Genomic DNA, 14,065 nt, shown 5'->3' with positions numbered 1-14,065 from the left:
TACTTTTTCATGAAAAATATATAAATATAGAAACAAATATTAGTATAAAGATATAATCAACCAATTAAAGAATAATTAAAGAAAAATTCAATATAAAGTTCAAATAAACCTATGTATATTATAATGGTTTTGAGCATGAATTTTCAGAATTTAGCTCAAGACAAAGCTAAGCAGAGCCGAGCTGTCAAGTAAAAAAAGAGTGGTTGTTGGGGAGAGATTGGGTGGTCTTGGATGGCCACCAAACTACATTTAATTATGGTTAAACATGATTTGTGTGAGTGATCAATTATTCTGTGTCTCCAAACTCCACTTTAATACACAAACCCACAACCTTCCACTTTTTCCCTTTTAACAAAATCAACAATAATTCCCTCCTCTTCTCTTCCTCTCATCTCTCCACTAATCATTTCTTAATCCATTTTCCAATCTGAAAACAAAAGAAAAAAAAATCCTCATTATCTCACAGGCTTCTCCTTTTCCTTATTGGTGCCCCTCCTCTTTCTTTGTTTTACATTTGTCAACATCCACAAATATTAACCTTGTGGGTTCATTTTGTCCACTTTAGTGTTAGGAACAAGAATCTCAACTTTTGTTTTTCTTCTTTTTTTCTTAAATCAAAATATAATTTTAGAAGGCAATTCAAATTAAATTTGATTCTTGTTCATTACTTTTCAATATTGTTATTATTCTCATTCATAAATACAAGATCCCCACAAATCAATAATTCAATCTTATTAATATAAACAATAATCATGAATATATTAAATAATAGATAAAAACATAATAAAGAGGATATTAATTTTCCTCATAATTTTCCCAAAAAAAAATCAAAATTGTAATCCATACCCATATCTCCTCCATTCTTCTTTGGCTTGTCTTTGCATTTTTCACCTTCTCCCATTAGTATAGTCTTTAATAAATCTCTAATATTTTTGCATGGAAAGGTTTCAATTTTTGTGCATAGTTTATGTTTACCTTACGAATTACAATGCCCCATAGCCCTTATTAGGTACCCACCTCACTCTTTCTCCATCTCTCTCTTTTCTCTCTTTTTCTGAGCAAAATTCCCTCCCCCACTCTTCAAGCAAAGCAGCTTTCACTTTTCTTCTTTTTTATTCTCAAAAACAGAACCTTTCTTTTTAGCTTCTCTCTCTTTCCTCTCTTTTGGTTTCTGGGTTTCTGTGCTCTTGTTTTTCTTACATTGAGATCTGTTTCAAAGCTATGGGCTTTTATGAAGAAACTTGCACCAACTCTAGAACTACAAAAAATGGCTTGACAGCTCTATATGCAGCTACCTCTACTCCACCTACAGATCATTGTTTTCACTACAATGAGTCAAAAATCAAATCTCTTTTCACAAAAATGATTTGGGATTTTGGTTTTGCTTGTATTCTTCCTGGTAGTCAAAGGAAAGGCTTACGGAGGAACCAGAAAAACAATGGTGAGAAGAAAGGCAGCAATTTGGAGCATAACAAGGCTTGGTTGTTGGCTGAGTCAGGTGGAGGAGCTGAGTTGACAAGTACTGAGCCACAATCAGTTCACTCATCTTTCAGGTTCAGTTTTTGTTCTCAAGTTGAACTTGAAGCTATGAATGCAAATTCTTTGAGTTCAGCTACTGTTTTGATGGTGAATTTGGATAATGGGGTAAGTGAGGAGAGAGCTAAGGAATTGAAATGGAGAAGGATTGAGTCTTTGGAAAAAAGTATTTCACCTGTCGCCAATTCTTTGGTTAGATTCAGCTATGGTGAAATTGTTTCAGCTACTAGGAACTTTTCCAAAGGTATGATTTTTAATGAATTTGGTTTCTTATTTTTAATTTCTTTTCTTAATTTTTCTTGCTGGTTGGTTTATTGTTTTTGTGTGGGATTTTGATTGGTTTTTATTGGAATGGGGTAGGGAGAGTTTTGGGGAGAGGGGCATTGAGCTTTGTTTTCAGGGGTAGAGTTGGGCTATTGAAGACAGCTGTGGCTATTAAGAGGTTGGATAAAGAAGATAAGGAGTCTGCTAAGGCCTTTTGCAGAGAATTGATGATTGCTAGTTCTTTGCATCACCCAAATATTGTTCCTCTTTTGGGATTTTGTATCGATCCTGAGGAAGGTCTGTTTTTGGTGTATAAGTTTGTTTCTGGTGGAAGCTTAGAACGCCATCTTCATGGTAAGTTTTTAGCTGTTTTCTTATGGGGATTTTGTTTGGATTTATAACGAATTTTGAATGATTTGTGAGATGTAATTTGCAGATAAGAAGGGAGTAAAGGGACGTCCTTCAACTCTTCCTTGGTCTGTTAGGTATAAGGTTGCCTTAGGGATTGCGGAGGCAGTGGCATATTTACACAATGGAACTGAAAGATGTGTTGTTCATAGAGACATTAAACCCTCTAACATTCTTCTTTCTTCCAAGAAAACACCCAAGGTGAGGAACTCGGTTAGAATTGTTAAGTGGAACAGAGTCGAAGTTGGTTTGGTCTTTTTGCAATTGATCATCTAATTCTGTGATTGTGGTGGTTGCAGTTGTGTGATTTTGGATTAGCGACTTGGACTTCTGCACCCTCAATTCCATTTCTTTGCAAAACTGTTAAAGGAACATTTGGGTATGATATCAAGAACAATTTTTAAAAGAAACAAGAGGAATTCTTTTTTCCATTTTCCTCCATGAAATGCTCAGTAAAGATGAATTTGCTCCCTAATTTTTGTAAAATTAAATTTGGTTTGCAGGTATTTGGCACCTGAGTATTTCCAACATGGAAAAGTATCTGATAAAACGGATGTTTATGCTTTTGGGGTTGCCTTGTTGGAGCTGATAACTGGACGGAAACCAATTGAGGCAAGAAGGCCCCCAGGAGAAGAGAATTTGGTCCTATGGGTAGGTTATTGTACTAATTTCTCATAAAACTTACCATGCTTTGCATTGACTTTGTGATAATTGTAATTGGTCCCCCTTAATAGCTTTCCTTCAAGAACCAAGGGGGGGAGGGGTGGGGGTGGAGTAGACGTCGAAATTGACTGTACTGAAAATACTTAAACCAGTTATAGATGATGACCACCTGATAATGAAATTTCTCCTCATAGTGGTCCGCGGAGGTAAAATGTCTACTTGCTCATAAATCATTAGATATTTGGGGTTTAAACAAGTGCTCTTGTGGTGAGACAGCTCTATCATGGAACTTCCTTCTGTTTTTTTCCTCTATGGAAATTTGCGGAAATGTTGTGGCATATTATTATCAATCCAGAACTAGTATTCTAAATTTTTCAATAGCTTCTCAAATCTAGTTTTTTTAGAATTCATTGATGTTGTCATCGTTTGTGCTTCAAGGACCAATGCTTTCGAACATAATCATGATTTGGCCGTCAGCCCTATGTAGTTAGGTTGCTCTGATATGGTTTGCACATTGCAACTCTTTGCAACCTATTACTTGTTCACTTTTAGTATAGACCTTATAATGATGGTAGCTTAATATTAGCTGTAAAGTTGAAATTGTAATCTTGAAGTTGCTTTTTCAGGCAAAACCTCTTTTGCACAGAGGAATGGCAGCTGTTGAAGAATTGCTTGACCCAAGACTCAAATGTACTTTGAAAAATTTAACTGAAATAGCACGAATGATGCAAGCTGCAGCAGCCTGCATAAGCAATGAAGAATCACGAAGACCTGGCATTGATGAAATTATTGCTATGTTGAGAGGTGAAGAAGAGCCATTTTACCCAATTAGGAAGAAGTCCAATTTCTCTGGGATTATTGATTGTTACCCTCAATTACAACATTCAAAAAGTGAGATGAAGAGTCACTTAGCTTTGGCAATGTTAGGAGTTTCAGAGTTTGAGGATGGTGATCACCTTTATTGTCGTTGAAACACACTGTATTTCTATTCATCTGATTTATTCCCCCACTTTTTTGCTTTGTTGCTTGCTTGACGAGAAAGTTTAGGCATTAGAACAGGGGCAAAGAAAAAGAAAAAAGAGTAACTGAATTTGTAAATAGGAAAAGGAGTCTGATGAAAGCCGGTTGTGTGTACATACCCTGAATATCCACCTCTATACTCCTGGAAAGCTACTGATTTTCATGTTAAGTTATAGTATTTGGAGTTCTAAGATTGTTGAACTGTCCTTATTGTTGATAGTAATGTTTTGGAATTATGCGCTTCTGCATAATTTCAGTTCTTGTACAAACAGGGTAAGTTTTGGCTTCCAATACCTTGGTGACCGGAAGACCTTGCTTTTAAGGTATCTTGTCAGATAATGTGTGAATTTCATTAACTGTGAGTAGATTTGTTCAACTGCAATATTTCTTAACTCAGATTGGCAGTGCTTATAAACTGTGGTTGATTGTTAAGTTTGTTGAATCAGTAAGGAATCATCTATTCTGTCACAACCATGACAGTGGCCAAAATTAGGTCAACTGGCCAACCTTTTTTATGATATAGATTGGCGAGAAGATTCTGAGATGGGAAGCATGAAACCTTGAATAATATTTGTTTATACGTACGTGCATACATATATATATGCATGCGATGAGCTTACTGTCTGTCAAACAATTTCCTATGTAGTTTGAGCTCATGTGGCAATGATCATTTTATTATATGTTAAATCAACGAGGATGGATTTGGTGGTATCATCTTGTCGAACAAAATAGATTAATAAAGTTTGTAGCTCATGCATTGGATAAGCCTACCCAGGTTGAAAAAAGGGTCGTGGATTATCAAATATCCTGGGTCAATAAAAAAACCTACCTTTCTTACAGTTGACAAGCAAGAAACCAAACACTGAAAAGCAATTAAAACTTGAAAGACAGGAGGTTACAGTTTAACTACCAACAAGTTCTATCATGTAACAAAAAAACAAATAAAGAAAAAAGAAATCCAGTTGGACCCATATGAAGAGTGAACCTCTCACAATCATGGAGATTAAAGTTTCAAAAACAAGTTATCAAATTGGGAAAAGAACGTTAAGCATGCATAGCTAGAAAACTTAAAATATTTTCGCAACATCTTTCATTAGGCCACTGTTGGCAGAGGCGAAATCAGTGAACTCCTGGTACGAAATGTAGCCGTCACCATCGGTATCGATCTCAGCCATCATCCGTCTAATTTCATCCCCCGTGACAGACCCGAGTGTCTTCAATGCATCTCCTAGCTCGGCTGCAGAGATTTTACCGTCACCATTGGCATCAAAGCGTTTGAAAATGCGATCGCGCTCAGCCTTCTCTGCTTCATCAGCCATTTCCTTTTTGCTGTGGTATGTGGCGGTGAGAGTAAACTTGTTTATGGTTTTGGGTTATGTTTTGTCGAATGAGATAAGAGTGAGGGGGAGAGGAAGAGTTTTGGGTTTTAAAGACATGTTGTAGTAAGAGTTGAGGTTGTCCTTTGATGAAGGGAATCTGGCATTAAGAACGGATCACCTGTAAAAATGCTGGTGACTTCCAACCGCTTTACTGAAATTAAGGTGAAAAAAGAACACCTGTCTGCATTAGATCATAGCTAAGGAAGTGTAGGGACAAACTTTAACCAATAGAATCAGTCAAGCACCAATGTCACCATTCCAATTTAATGACAAGACAGTATAATGTTATCTTAAGATGTTACGTTTTTCTCCTACTTTTGTCTCTTTCATTTTTTATAATTTGTCCAAAATGCATTTTCATTTTTTTTATATAGTTAGCATTTTATTCATCCATAGAAAAATTTGAAGATAGGGTGAGTGTTTATAGCCTAATTGGCAGCCACATGAAGTTGGATTAATATTTGAAGAAAGGGTGAGTGTTTAAAGAAGATTTGCATAGAAAGCAATATGAGATTGCTATCTGATTTGACATGGGGAGTCTTCCTTAACCAGCTTCAATCAATTGGATCAAATAGAATTTCACAATAAAAAGCCTTCTCTTGTCAAACAGAATAAAATAAATCATAAGTTTCACTAATGATGATTATATATGCAAATGTTGAGCATGCTCCAATGCCACAACTCCCATTTGGGATTTGGACAAGAGCTCTGCATATAAAACCCAGAAAAATTTAGCATGGTTTGAGAACTCTAATCCAGAGTTCAGGACAAGTCAACATGGTGAAAACAACTCAAGCTCAACTCAATTATGAAACTCATAAGGCTTTAAACATTGTGAGAGGTTAATTTTTCAGACCCGAATTAAACTGAAAGGATAAATGAAAAAATAACCACAATACTAAAGCACTGGCTAGGGTAGTCAATCAAGCTTGAGTGTGAATATTCAAACTTAGCACTGACCGAGTTGAATCCAAATATTGTTCGAATAGAGCCTGAATAACTCATGAGTGGACTTAACTGACACCCTTAATTTGAGATTTGAGTTTACCTCTATCCTTTTAAAGGGAAGGGTAGAAAAGCCTTCCATCATTCACTAAGTGAACCAATTTAAGCTTATACATGCTTCAGAGTTTGTACCGCTTTAGGCAAATAGACTGTATATATACTACAAAATTGGACAAAGAGAATACAAGAATCACCAATTGTTGAGTAATGATACTGATGTTCTCTGTTTACAGAATTATAATCTCACGCAAGAAGCTTGCATAATACGGAAGGTTGGGGCAACTTTAGGCTGACAGACAAGGTAATAGTGATGAAAGAATATTACTAGGGCATATGCAGATTATTCTATGAGCTCAATTCCTATTTGAGCCCTAGCCACCAAAAGAGATTAAGGTACAGAACTTGAAGGTCACCTAATTACAGGAGTTTGGAATAAAACCTATGCTACAGACTTGAGAAAAGCATCAAGAACAGCGTCTCTAGTTGGCAAAGCTGGAATTGCACCTCTTTCCGTCACAGTCAATGCACCGCAAACATTAGCAAACTTGAGTGCGTCTCTCAATCGATCTTCATCCTACAAGATTAAACCGATAACATTACAACTTGATTCATATTTCTTCGGTTAATGAGGAGAGAACAAGAGAATTCTCATCACAATATCTATACTCTGACTCATGATTCAAGGAAACATTATGCATGGTAATAAATTGAAAACTATCAGAAAATGACAGGCAATAATCTCGCAGCCCGAAATTCTTTACCATTGTCCAACAACAGAACTATGTATTTGACATGGTAAATCATCTAAATTATGTATTTGAAAATTTTAAATCACTATTTTTAGTCTGATCTGAGTATATGTTCAATAACCTAGGATGAAGTGAATAACACACACAGCAAGCAGCGTTCAAGCTTATAGGTCCACACTAGTAAGCACGTAAGTGTTTTAGCTTGTTCTTCAACAAATTAAATGCAGTCTTGACAGTTGATGCATACTTTATTTTTCATGGTACTGAGTTCAAATGAAATATATCCTTCCGTTTCTTCTCCCTACACAGCCCCTCTCCCCCCAAAAGCTCCATTACTTATTTGTTGAATAGAAATTTGACATTTATGTTTGTAGTTATAGTTCTTAATCTTAATGAGATGACAGCAATTACCATTTGAGCTACCGGGCAACTTGCATCTCATAGGGTTTCAATCACATCTGTAATTAAAAGCATTTCTGGCCCAAAAAAAGTTGAAAGAGGAAGAAGTATTTGGATGCTTTATTTTTCTAAGTATTTACCATTGACTCATTGTTGATAGCAGAGTCCTTACAGTAAAGTCATTAGGAATTTGTATTTAATTGCATTTGATCCATGAAATCATGAAGTTCTTTGTTATTGAAATTCTTTCAAACAAACAGGCGCTTATGAACTTTACATTCAGAAATCATTGAAATGTTAACAAGTTTTTTTTTTTTTTTCGTTTCAACATAAGAAGGAGAGGGGACAACAGCTTCTGCAGATCACACAAGTCCAGGCATATAATATGACAAACTAGATTGAGTGAAGACAAATATTTCGACGAAAAATTTAAAACGAAAATGGGGGGATGAAAAAAGAGAGGGAAAAGAGAACACAAGAACAGACACGCATCACCATGGGTATGCTGGATGGCAAAGTTCCTTACAGATAGGAAGGGGGTACATATGTTTGCAGCATTGATTTACAAATGGGACCTTAATCCATGTCAGCCTCAGCTATTAATATCCCTAAGAGAAGGAAAACATTGAATAAAAGTAGCAAGTATATTATTGCACAAAATAGAGTTTTGAGGATCAAATTGCAAAACTCCTGTACTAATTGTGGACTTCACCTAAGACAAGTAAATTGGTAGTACTGGGGGCAGATTCGAAGCTCAAATGGTCGAGTGAAAAACATAAAATATGCATATATTTCATTAGGATAAGCAGGTTATTATAGATTATTTGATAACATTGTAGTGATCACTCAATTTAAGTGTTTCTACTTGAAAGGGCGATACCTGAAGCAAGGAAAGATCAGAAGCTAGTTGAGCTAAAATCCCAGCTACAAACGCATCCCCAGCACCAGTGGTGTCTACTGCTTCTACCTTCAAGCCCTTCACTCTCCCATTGAATTCCTGCAAAATATGATCTCTTTCTGATTTTCAAATCACCGATAAAATAGAGTGCTTGTTCTCGTAACTTGTACTTTGTAGAGGAATTATATTAGCCAAACCCAAAGAAACACCTGATAATAATGTTAACATGATAAACCGCCTTTAACTTTTCAGGGTGCCTTTTAAGGATAGCCCATTAACATATTGAAGGTAGTTAAGGATTCTCAAAATGCAAATTGACAGCTGTTTAATGCAGAAGAATGTTTCTTTAACAGCTGTCAATCCTTTCTAAGCCTCAGATACCAGATTCTGGAAAGTGTTGGAACAAGTTTTTCATGATGGTTAAGCATCATAAGAAATATTGTCACATATATTAAAGTCCAAGATAACTGTCAGAGCTTAACAAAATGAATAAATCTCTTTGTAAGAGATTCAATTATCAAATGAAGACTAATGATCATCAAGCTCTTTTCCATGGTGCTCAAAACTCCAAGACTCTGCATCATCAGATATCCAAGCATATCTCCTAGCATGTTAGAAGTAATCATCTTATACATCAAAGTAAGAATCTACTTGATTTTTGTCAACTCCAAAAAGCAAGAATCTAAAATAGAGATGGGCAAAAAGCATGTCCCTGACAAATTCTTCCCCAACCCACGCTAGTTGGAGCTTTGTTTGAAAAATGGGGTAACGTGTGGTAAGGAATGGCTTTCAAAATAAAAATCAGCGCTGGGGTGAGGTTGTGTTTAGGTTGCCATGTCCTGGCCCACTAGTATATTTAAAAATATAATGATATTACTTTTTTTAGTTTTTGTTTACATATATGTATTATATTACATAATTTTGTTATTTGACACTAATGTGATTATTTAACAATAAAATGTAGTTTTATTAAAAGGATAAATGATTTCATGAAAAATTTTAAAATAAATAATAGTAATAGTATATCAGGATGACACAAGATTTTTTTCTCAGAGGGCGTGGATGGATTTGAAAAATGATAACCTGACCTTGGGGGATGGGAGAAGGGGGGTGGGGTGGGGGTGGGTGTTGGTCAGGTTCATAGTGACCATATCAAGGTGCCCATTGTCATCCCTCATCTAATAAGAAGATTCCAGCCATCAGTGTTCAGATGAATCCGGACATTCAAATAACTTTCATGTGGAAGGGAAAATAAATGTCATAAGAACTTATTTAGAGTGCTTACCTTGGTGTAATAACGACAACCATCTGGGCCCTCAGTAACAAGAAGCAATTTAAGATTTGAGTGGAATAATTTACGGACAACAGCATCATCGTATGGATCTTCTCCTTGTGTTAGAAAAGAAATCTCTTCTTCACTTATCTGAAATTCACTCAACTCATTAATTGAGATCATCAATACAGTACTGCCTTTTACTTTGTGCATTGCATTCTACCTCTGCTTAAATCATCTGCTATGATAAGTTCACTACCTTGATAATGTCGGCAGTATCCCAAATGCTCAGAATTCCTTCCCTGGCACTCTTGGCAGAAGGCCACAATGGAAGCCTAAGGTTGGGATCGTAGGACAGAACAACACCTGCATCCTTTGCAGCTTTTGCTGCAGCCATATGAGCTGACTTGCATGGCTCTGTAATAAGACTTATAGAACCATAATGAAAAATTTTTGCCTGCCAAAAGATGGAGATACATATTCAAATATTACATAAATCAGTGAATTTCTGAAAAGAGAAAAGAAGAAAACAGAAACCAATTTGCTATAAAGAATGGGACCCATACAACAATTAAGCAGGATTTAACACCTTGCCATTGCCTAACAGAAATATTAAGAGCCTTAGATAATGAACTTTAAAGTTAAAAAAAAGATAAGGTAAATGAAAGGAAGGTGCAATGGTATTGATGACCAATGTACTGTTAGAAATGCAAACATATTCCACAGCATAAAACATGTTGACTCATTTAACATAATAAAAAGGTTAAAAATTTAGTGTCCCTTCAAAAGTTTGTGTACTTGAACTATGTAACAGCATGGAAGTCACCCATGACACCAAATACAATTATACATATAATTTCTCACTCTATAACTGTTATATTTAGACGATATTTGCTGCTATTTGTTCTCTTATATTTTGTGGGTGTAGGTGTTTTACTTTTGTTTGATTAACAGTCAGAGTGGTGCCATACCTTCCTAATTAAATCAAAATCAAGTTCGTTTTCTTGGAGCAACATATCTGCACTAGGATTACGATAAAACATGAACTCACGTTCCCCATCACTCCTTAGTGTTACAAATGCCAAAGCAGTTCGTGCACCAGGATCAAAGCGCATCCCTTCATTGTTGACATTATTTTCCTTTAATATGTCGGCAAGCATGTATCCAAATTCATCTTCACCGACCTGTCCACATGATATAATACATCAAATCTAAGTAAAAATATAAATGAAAAACAAATTTCATTTTTTATTTTCATCTGTTTAGATAAATACATAACAGCATATCTCAATGTACCCATACAACCATACTAAATTATATGTGGTAAAAAATACGAAATGACTTATGAATAATGTCAAATTTAGAATCCACATAAACTATCAATTGTATTGTCCCAAAAAGAGTATATAGCCGGACTGTAGTTATTCATTAAAGCAAAAGAATAAGTAATTGTTGATCATAACTTCAAAGTTCAAGGCCGGTTCCTGCTAATTGATTGAAATTTTAACTTCCACGGAGAAAAACAGGTAAGTCCTTCCTCAACTTTATAGAGATAATATCATCCTCTTAGTCATCATTTATTATGATGAGCACCGTGCACCTTTTACATGCATGACCTACAGATGCTCTCAAGTCTTCACACATTTACATTCTTATCAGAATTGGTGGATGTCAACTACAAGAGCATGACGTTGGAAGAAAATAATCTTGTGAAAGACTAAAACCTCTGTATAAAAGGGGTTAGTATAACAAACTTCCCTTAAAAATGATTGAAATTGACAAACAAATAGATTTCGAAATTATCATGAATCTTTCTCAAGGCTATGCTGCCCAATTTAATGATGAATCAAAGAATTGATAAGGGAGCATGATGTTAACAGAATAGAGCAACGAAAGTTGATAGGATTAGAGGTAATGTTAATAAGCTGAAGACATTCCAGAGGAGAGATTTTGAAACCGACCTAGGACAATAGCAAGCATGAACCTGATATGTCGATATCATACTTGATAAACAAAAACAACCCATATATCTATTAACCAGGGGATATTTTATGCAAAGACCAACATCAAAAGGTTTTTGAACAGAATCCTATAAAACTGATTATATAAATTGAAATTCCTAAGGTTCTTTACAATGAATATTCACTAGAAAGAATAAGAATGTTACAAAACTAAAAATTCAACAGACAGAACTGAGGTAGCAGTCATGGTTTTGAAGTGTTGACAATTAACCGAGTATAAGAAGCAGGTAAATAAAAGAATTCAATCAAGAAAGTACCTCTAGAAATTCTTTAAAAGAGGGCAGAAAATAGCTATTCCGTAAACAAACTGAAAGACAAGCTAAATTGGCTAATCAACACTACAGCAGCTGAACTAAACATACAATTGCCACAATCACAATTTTTACACCCATGTATAACAAACAAAATGAACCAGTACATCTGTAATGTACCTTCCCAATAAAAGCTGATGAGCCTCCAAGACGAGCTATGCCAACAGCTACATTAGCAGGTGCACCTCCAGGGGCTTTCTTAAATGCAGGAGCATCTGCCAAAGAAAGCCCACTGGTAGTTGGGACAAAATCTATCAGCATTTCCCCAAAACAAACCACAAGGGATGAATCATTTGTTTCAGGTAATCCATCACCAGGAAACACTTTACCTAAAATAATAAATATGAAAAACGAAAGGATTAGTTGTAGAAAGTAAGAAAGAACAAAATATACAGAGGTAATTGGAACTGAGGGTCAAAAAGAAAGACTACAATTGTATTAACATATAAAGTTCATTCACCAATTATCATCAGTCCAGCTTTAATACTAAGTTCAGAGTTTGTTCAAGTTCAAACTTTGGGGTTCAACACATCTGGTGCTATTCAACCAGTCTCAAGATGCCCAAGTAAAAGCACGATTTGCTGTCGAGAAAATATGAACCCAGAGAATACAAACATAATCCCCTCCTGGCATTATTATTAATAAAAAAGGACCGCCAATTGAAACTACGAACAGCTTGATTTGATTTTTCTTTCCAGTTCACACAATGATAGCTTAATGTAACATTATTTTTTGTTTCACATTGAATCAAAAGTAGCTTCCAAACTTTAACTCTAAAGATATCATGGTGTTGCTGAAAGGGTAGAGGTTGGAGGAAATGTGAGACTATACAGGCATTTTCATTACCAACTGATAGAGATTTAAGTACACAAAATGAGCCAGACCAGTCAAAGACCATAATCCTTTGCTAATTTGAACTGAATGGTAAAAGACATCAACCAAATTGTGTGTACACATGATACGTGTGTGGGGATTTTATGAACACTATTTGATTGGTTCTTCAAAAGTTGCTGAAAGATTAAAAAATAGCTCTCCAGTGGAATCTTGATGCTAAGTATGTTGAACCTAGCCGCATTGCTTTACTGATGGGGTATGTCAGTTGGGTGATTTGTATTGGTAAGTATGTTAATAATTTAGGATTACATAAATTTCAAAAAGACTACATAAACTCCTAAATATCTTTGCATCACTTAAACTGATCCTTAATTCAATTAATCAAATGGCAGTAGCCACTTTTCTTGATAACGTTTCTTCCTTTTGCTTCTATACATTTGTTTTCTATATGTGCACATGTCCATTTTCTAAATCAACTTTTACTCAATATATGATCATTAGAAAAAGGCAAGCAAGTATGCTTGAAAAACCCTTATTTTCCAACTTCCTATATAACTAAGTTTGGAAATCCTTGTCTTTAAATTTTCCAAATTTAGCTACGTACCTTATTTTATTGATCATATTTAGAATAAAAATGAAGACAAAAAATGGAAGATACATTTTCCAAAACTAAATGCGCCCTAAATTACTGCAATAAATATATAAAAAAAATATATCACCATTACTCAAAACTAACCGAGACTGCCCTAAGCATTACAGACCAAAATCAAAGCTAATCATGTGGTCTTAATCCTAGTTGAATAAAAAAAAACAAAAAAAAAAGACAGCATTTCACTTCTTCTACATGAAACTTACATAATAATAATAAAATATAAAACATGTAAGAAGAATTAAACTACCTTGAACTTGCACCTTATGACCCGGAAAAAGCGGAGAGGAAGAAACCCCAGAAGCTCTAACTGTCACACGACCGAACTTTACGGAATTATGCAGTGGAAAACAAGCCAAACCACCCGAAAAGCAGAGGGAAGTTGTGTAAAGAGCAGCCATAAAAAAATTATCACAAAACAAGAATTAAAAGAAGAATTCAATTATTATAAAATGTTGATCGTAAATTTGTGGTAGTTTAAATTGGAGATGATTGAATTGAGGTGGATAAAGGGTGGGTGAGAAATGGAATTGGCATTGGATTCAACTAAAAGCCAAAAAGAAGGATTCTTTTGGCTATGGGTTTTTGTTTGGAGGAAAAGGATAAACAGAGGCAGTGAGAGTGAGAGTGAGTAACGGAGATACCAAAGGAGGGAT

General features: G+C 35.3%; 3 protein-coding genes across 3 annotated transcripts; 1 reads left to right on the top strand and 2 right to left on the bottom strand.

Annotated features, from left to right (window-relative positions):
• The first annotated feature begins 996 nt into the window (after positions 1-996).
• LOC110425796 (putative serine/threonine-protein kinase PBL7) lies at positions 997-4,273 on the top strand. The gene is made up of 6 exons (XM_021440823.2): positions 997-1,780; positions 1,897-2,154; positions 2,237-2,409; positions 2,508-2,587; positions 2,712-2,859; positions 3,498-4,273. Exons 1-6 carry the CDS (start codon positions 1,222-1,224, stop codon positions 3,840-3,842), a joined length of 1,563 nt encoding a protein of 520 aa, XP_021296498.1. The 5' UTR covers positions 997-1,221; the 3' UTR covers positions 3,843-4,273.
• Positions 4,274-4,786: 513 nt separating this feature from the next.
• On the bottom strand, positions 4,787-5,383 carry LOC110425951 (Calcium-binding EF-hand family protein). The gene has a single exon (XM_021441034.2). The coding sequence runs from the start codon at positions 5,208-5,210 to the stop codon at positions 4,959-4,961; it is 252 nt and encodes an 83-aa protein (XP_021296709.1). The 5' UTR covers positions 5,211-5,383; the 3' UTR covers positions 4,787-4,958.
• Positions 5,384-6,410: 1,027 nt separating this feature from the next.
• LOC110425950 (putative fructokinase-6, chloroplastic) lies at positions 6,411-14,065 on the bottom strand. The gene is made up of 7 exons (XM_021441033.1): positions 13,660-14,065; positions 12,047-12,255; positions 10,566-10,778; positions 9,854-10,051; positions 9,607-9,744; positions 8,304-8,420; positions 6,411-6,849 (listed from the first exon to the last, which is right to left on the bottom strand). Exons 1-7 carry the CDS (start codon positions 13,808-13,810, stop codon positions 6,715-6,717), a joined length of 1,161 nt encoding a protein of 386 aa, XP_021296708.1. The 5' UTR covers positions 13,811-14,065; the 3' UTR covers positions 6,411-6,714.

Source organism: Theobroma umbraticum, unplaced genomic scaffold, assembly GCF_002168275.2.
Source record: "Theobroma umbraticum cultivar Fairchild unplaced genomic scaffold, ASM216827v3 scaffold_12.1, whole genome shotgun sequence".
In the NCBI taxonomy this organism is placed as follows: domain Eukaryota; kingdom Viridiplantae; phylum Streptophyta; class Magnoliopsida; order Malvales; family Malvaceae; genus Theobroma; species Theobroma umbraticum.
This window is presented reverse-complemented; position numbering and strand designations above follow the sequence as displayed.

Bases quoted from the DNA above. Each gene is read 5' to 3' on its own strand.
- LOC110425951 (XM_021441034.2), bottom strand. From the start codon at position 5,210: ATGGCTGATGAAGCAGAGAAGGCTGAGCGCGATCGCATTTTCAAACGC.
- LOC110425950 (XM_021441033.1), bottom strand. From the start codon at position 13,810: ATGGCTGCTCTTTACACAACTTCCCTCTGCTTTTCGGGTGGTTTGGCT. The intron at 12,256-13,659 runs GTAGTTTAATTC...TTATTATTTTAG, and splicing joins TCATAAGGTGCAAGTTCAAG to GTAAAGTGTTTCCTGGTGAT. The intron at 10,052-10,565 runs GTATGGCACCAC...ATCTTTTGGCAG, and splicing joins ATTTTGATTTAATTAGGAAG to GCAAAAATTTTTCATTATGG.
- LOC110425796 (XM_021440823.2), top strand. From the start codon at position 1,222: ATGGGCTTTTATGAAGAAACTTGCACCAACTCTAGAACTACAAAAAAT. The intron at 1,781-1,896 runs GTATGATTTTTA...GGAATGGGGTAG, and splicing joins TACTAGGAACTTTTCCAAAG to GGAGAGTTTTGGGGAGAGGG. The intron at 2,410-2,507 runs GTGAGGAACTCG...TGGTGGTTGCAG, and splicing joins CTTCCAAGAAAACACCCAAG to TTGTGTGATTTTGGATTAGC.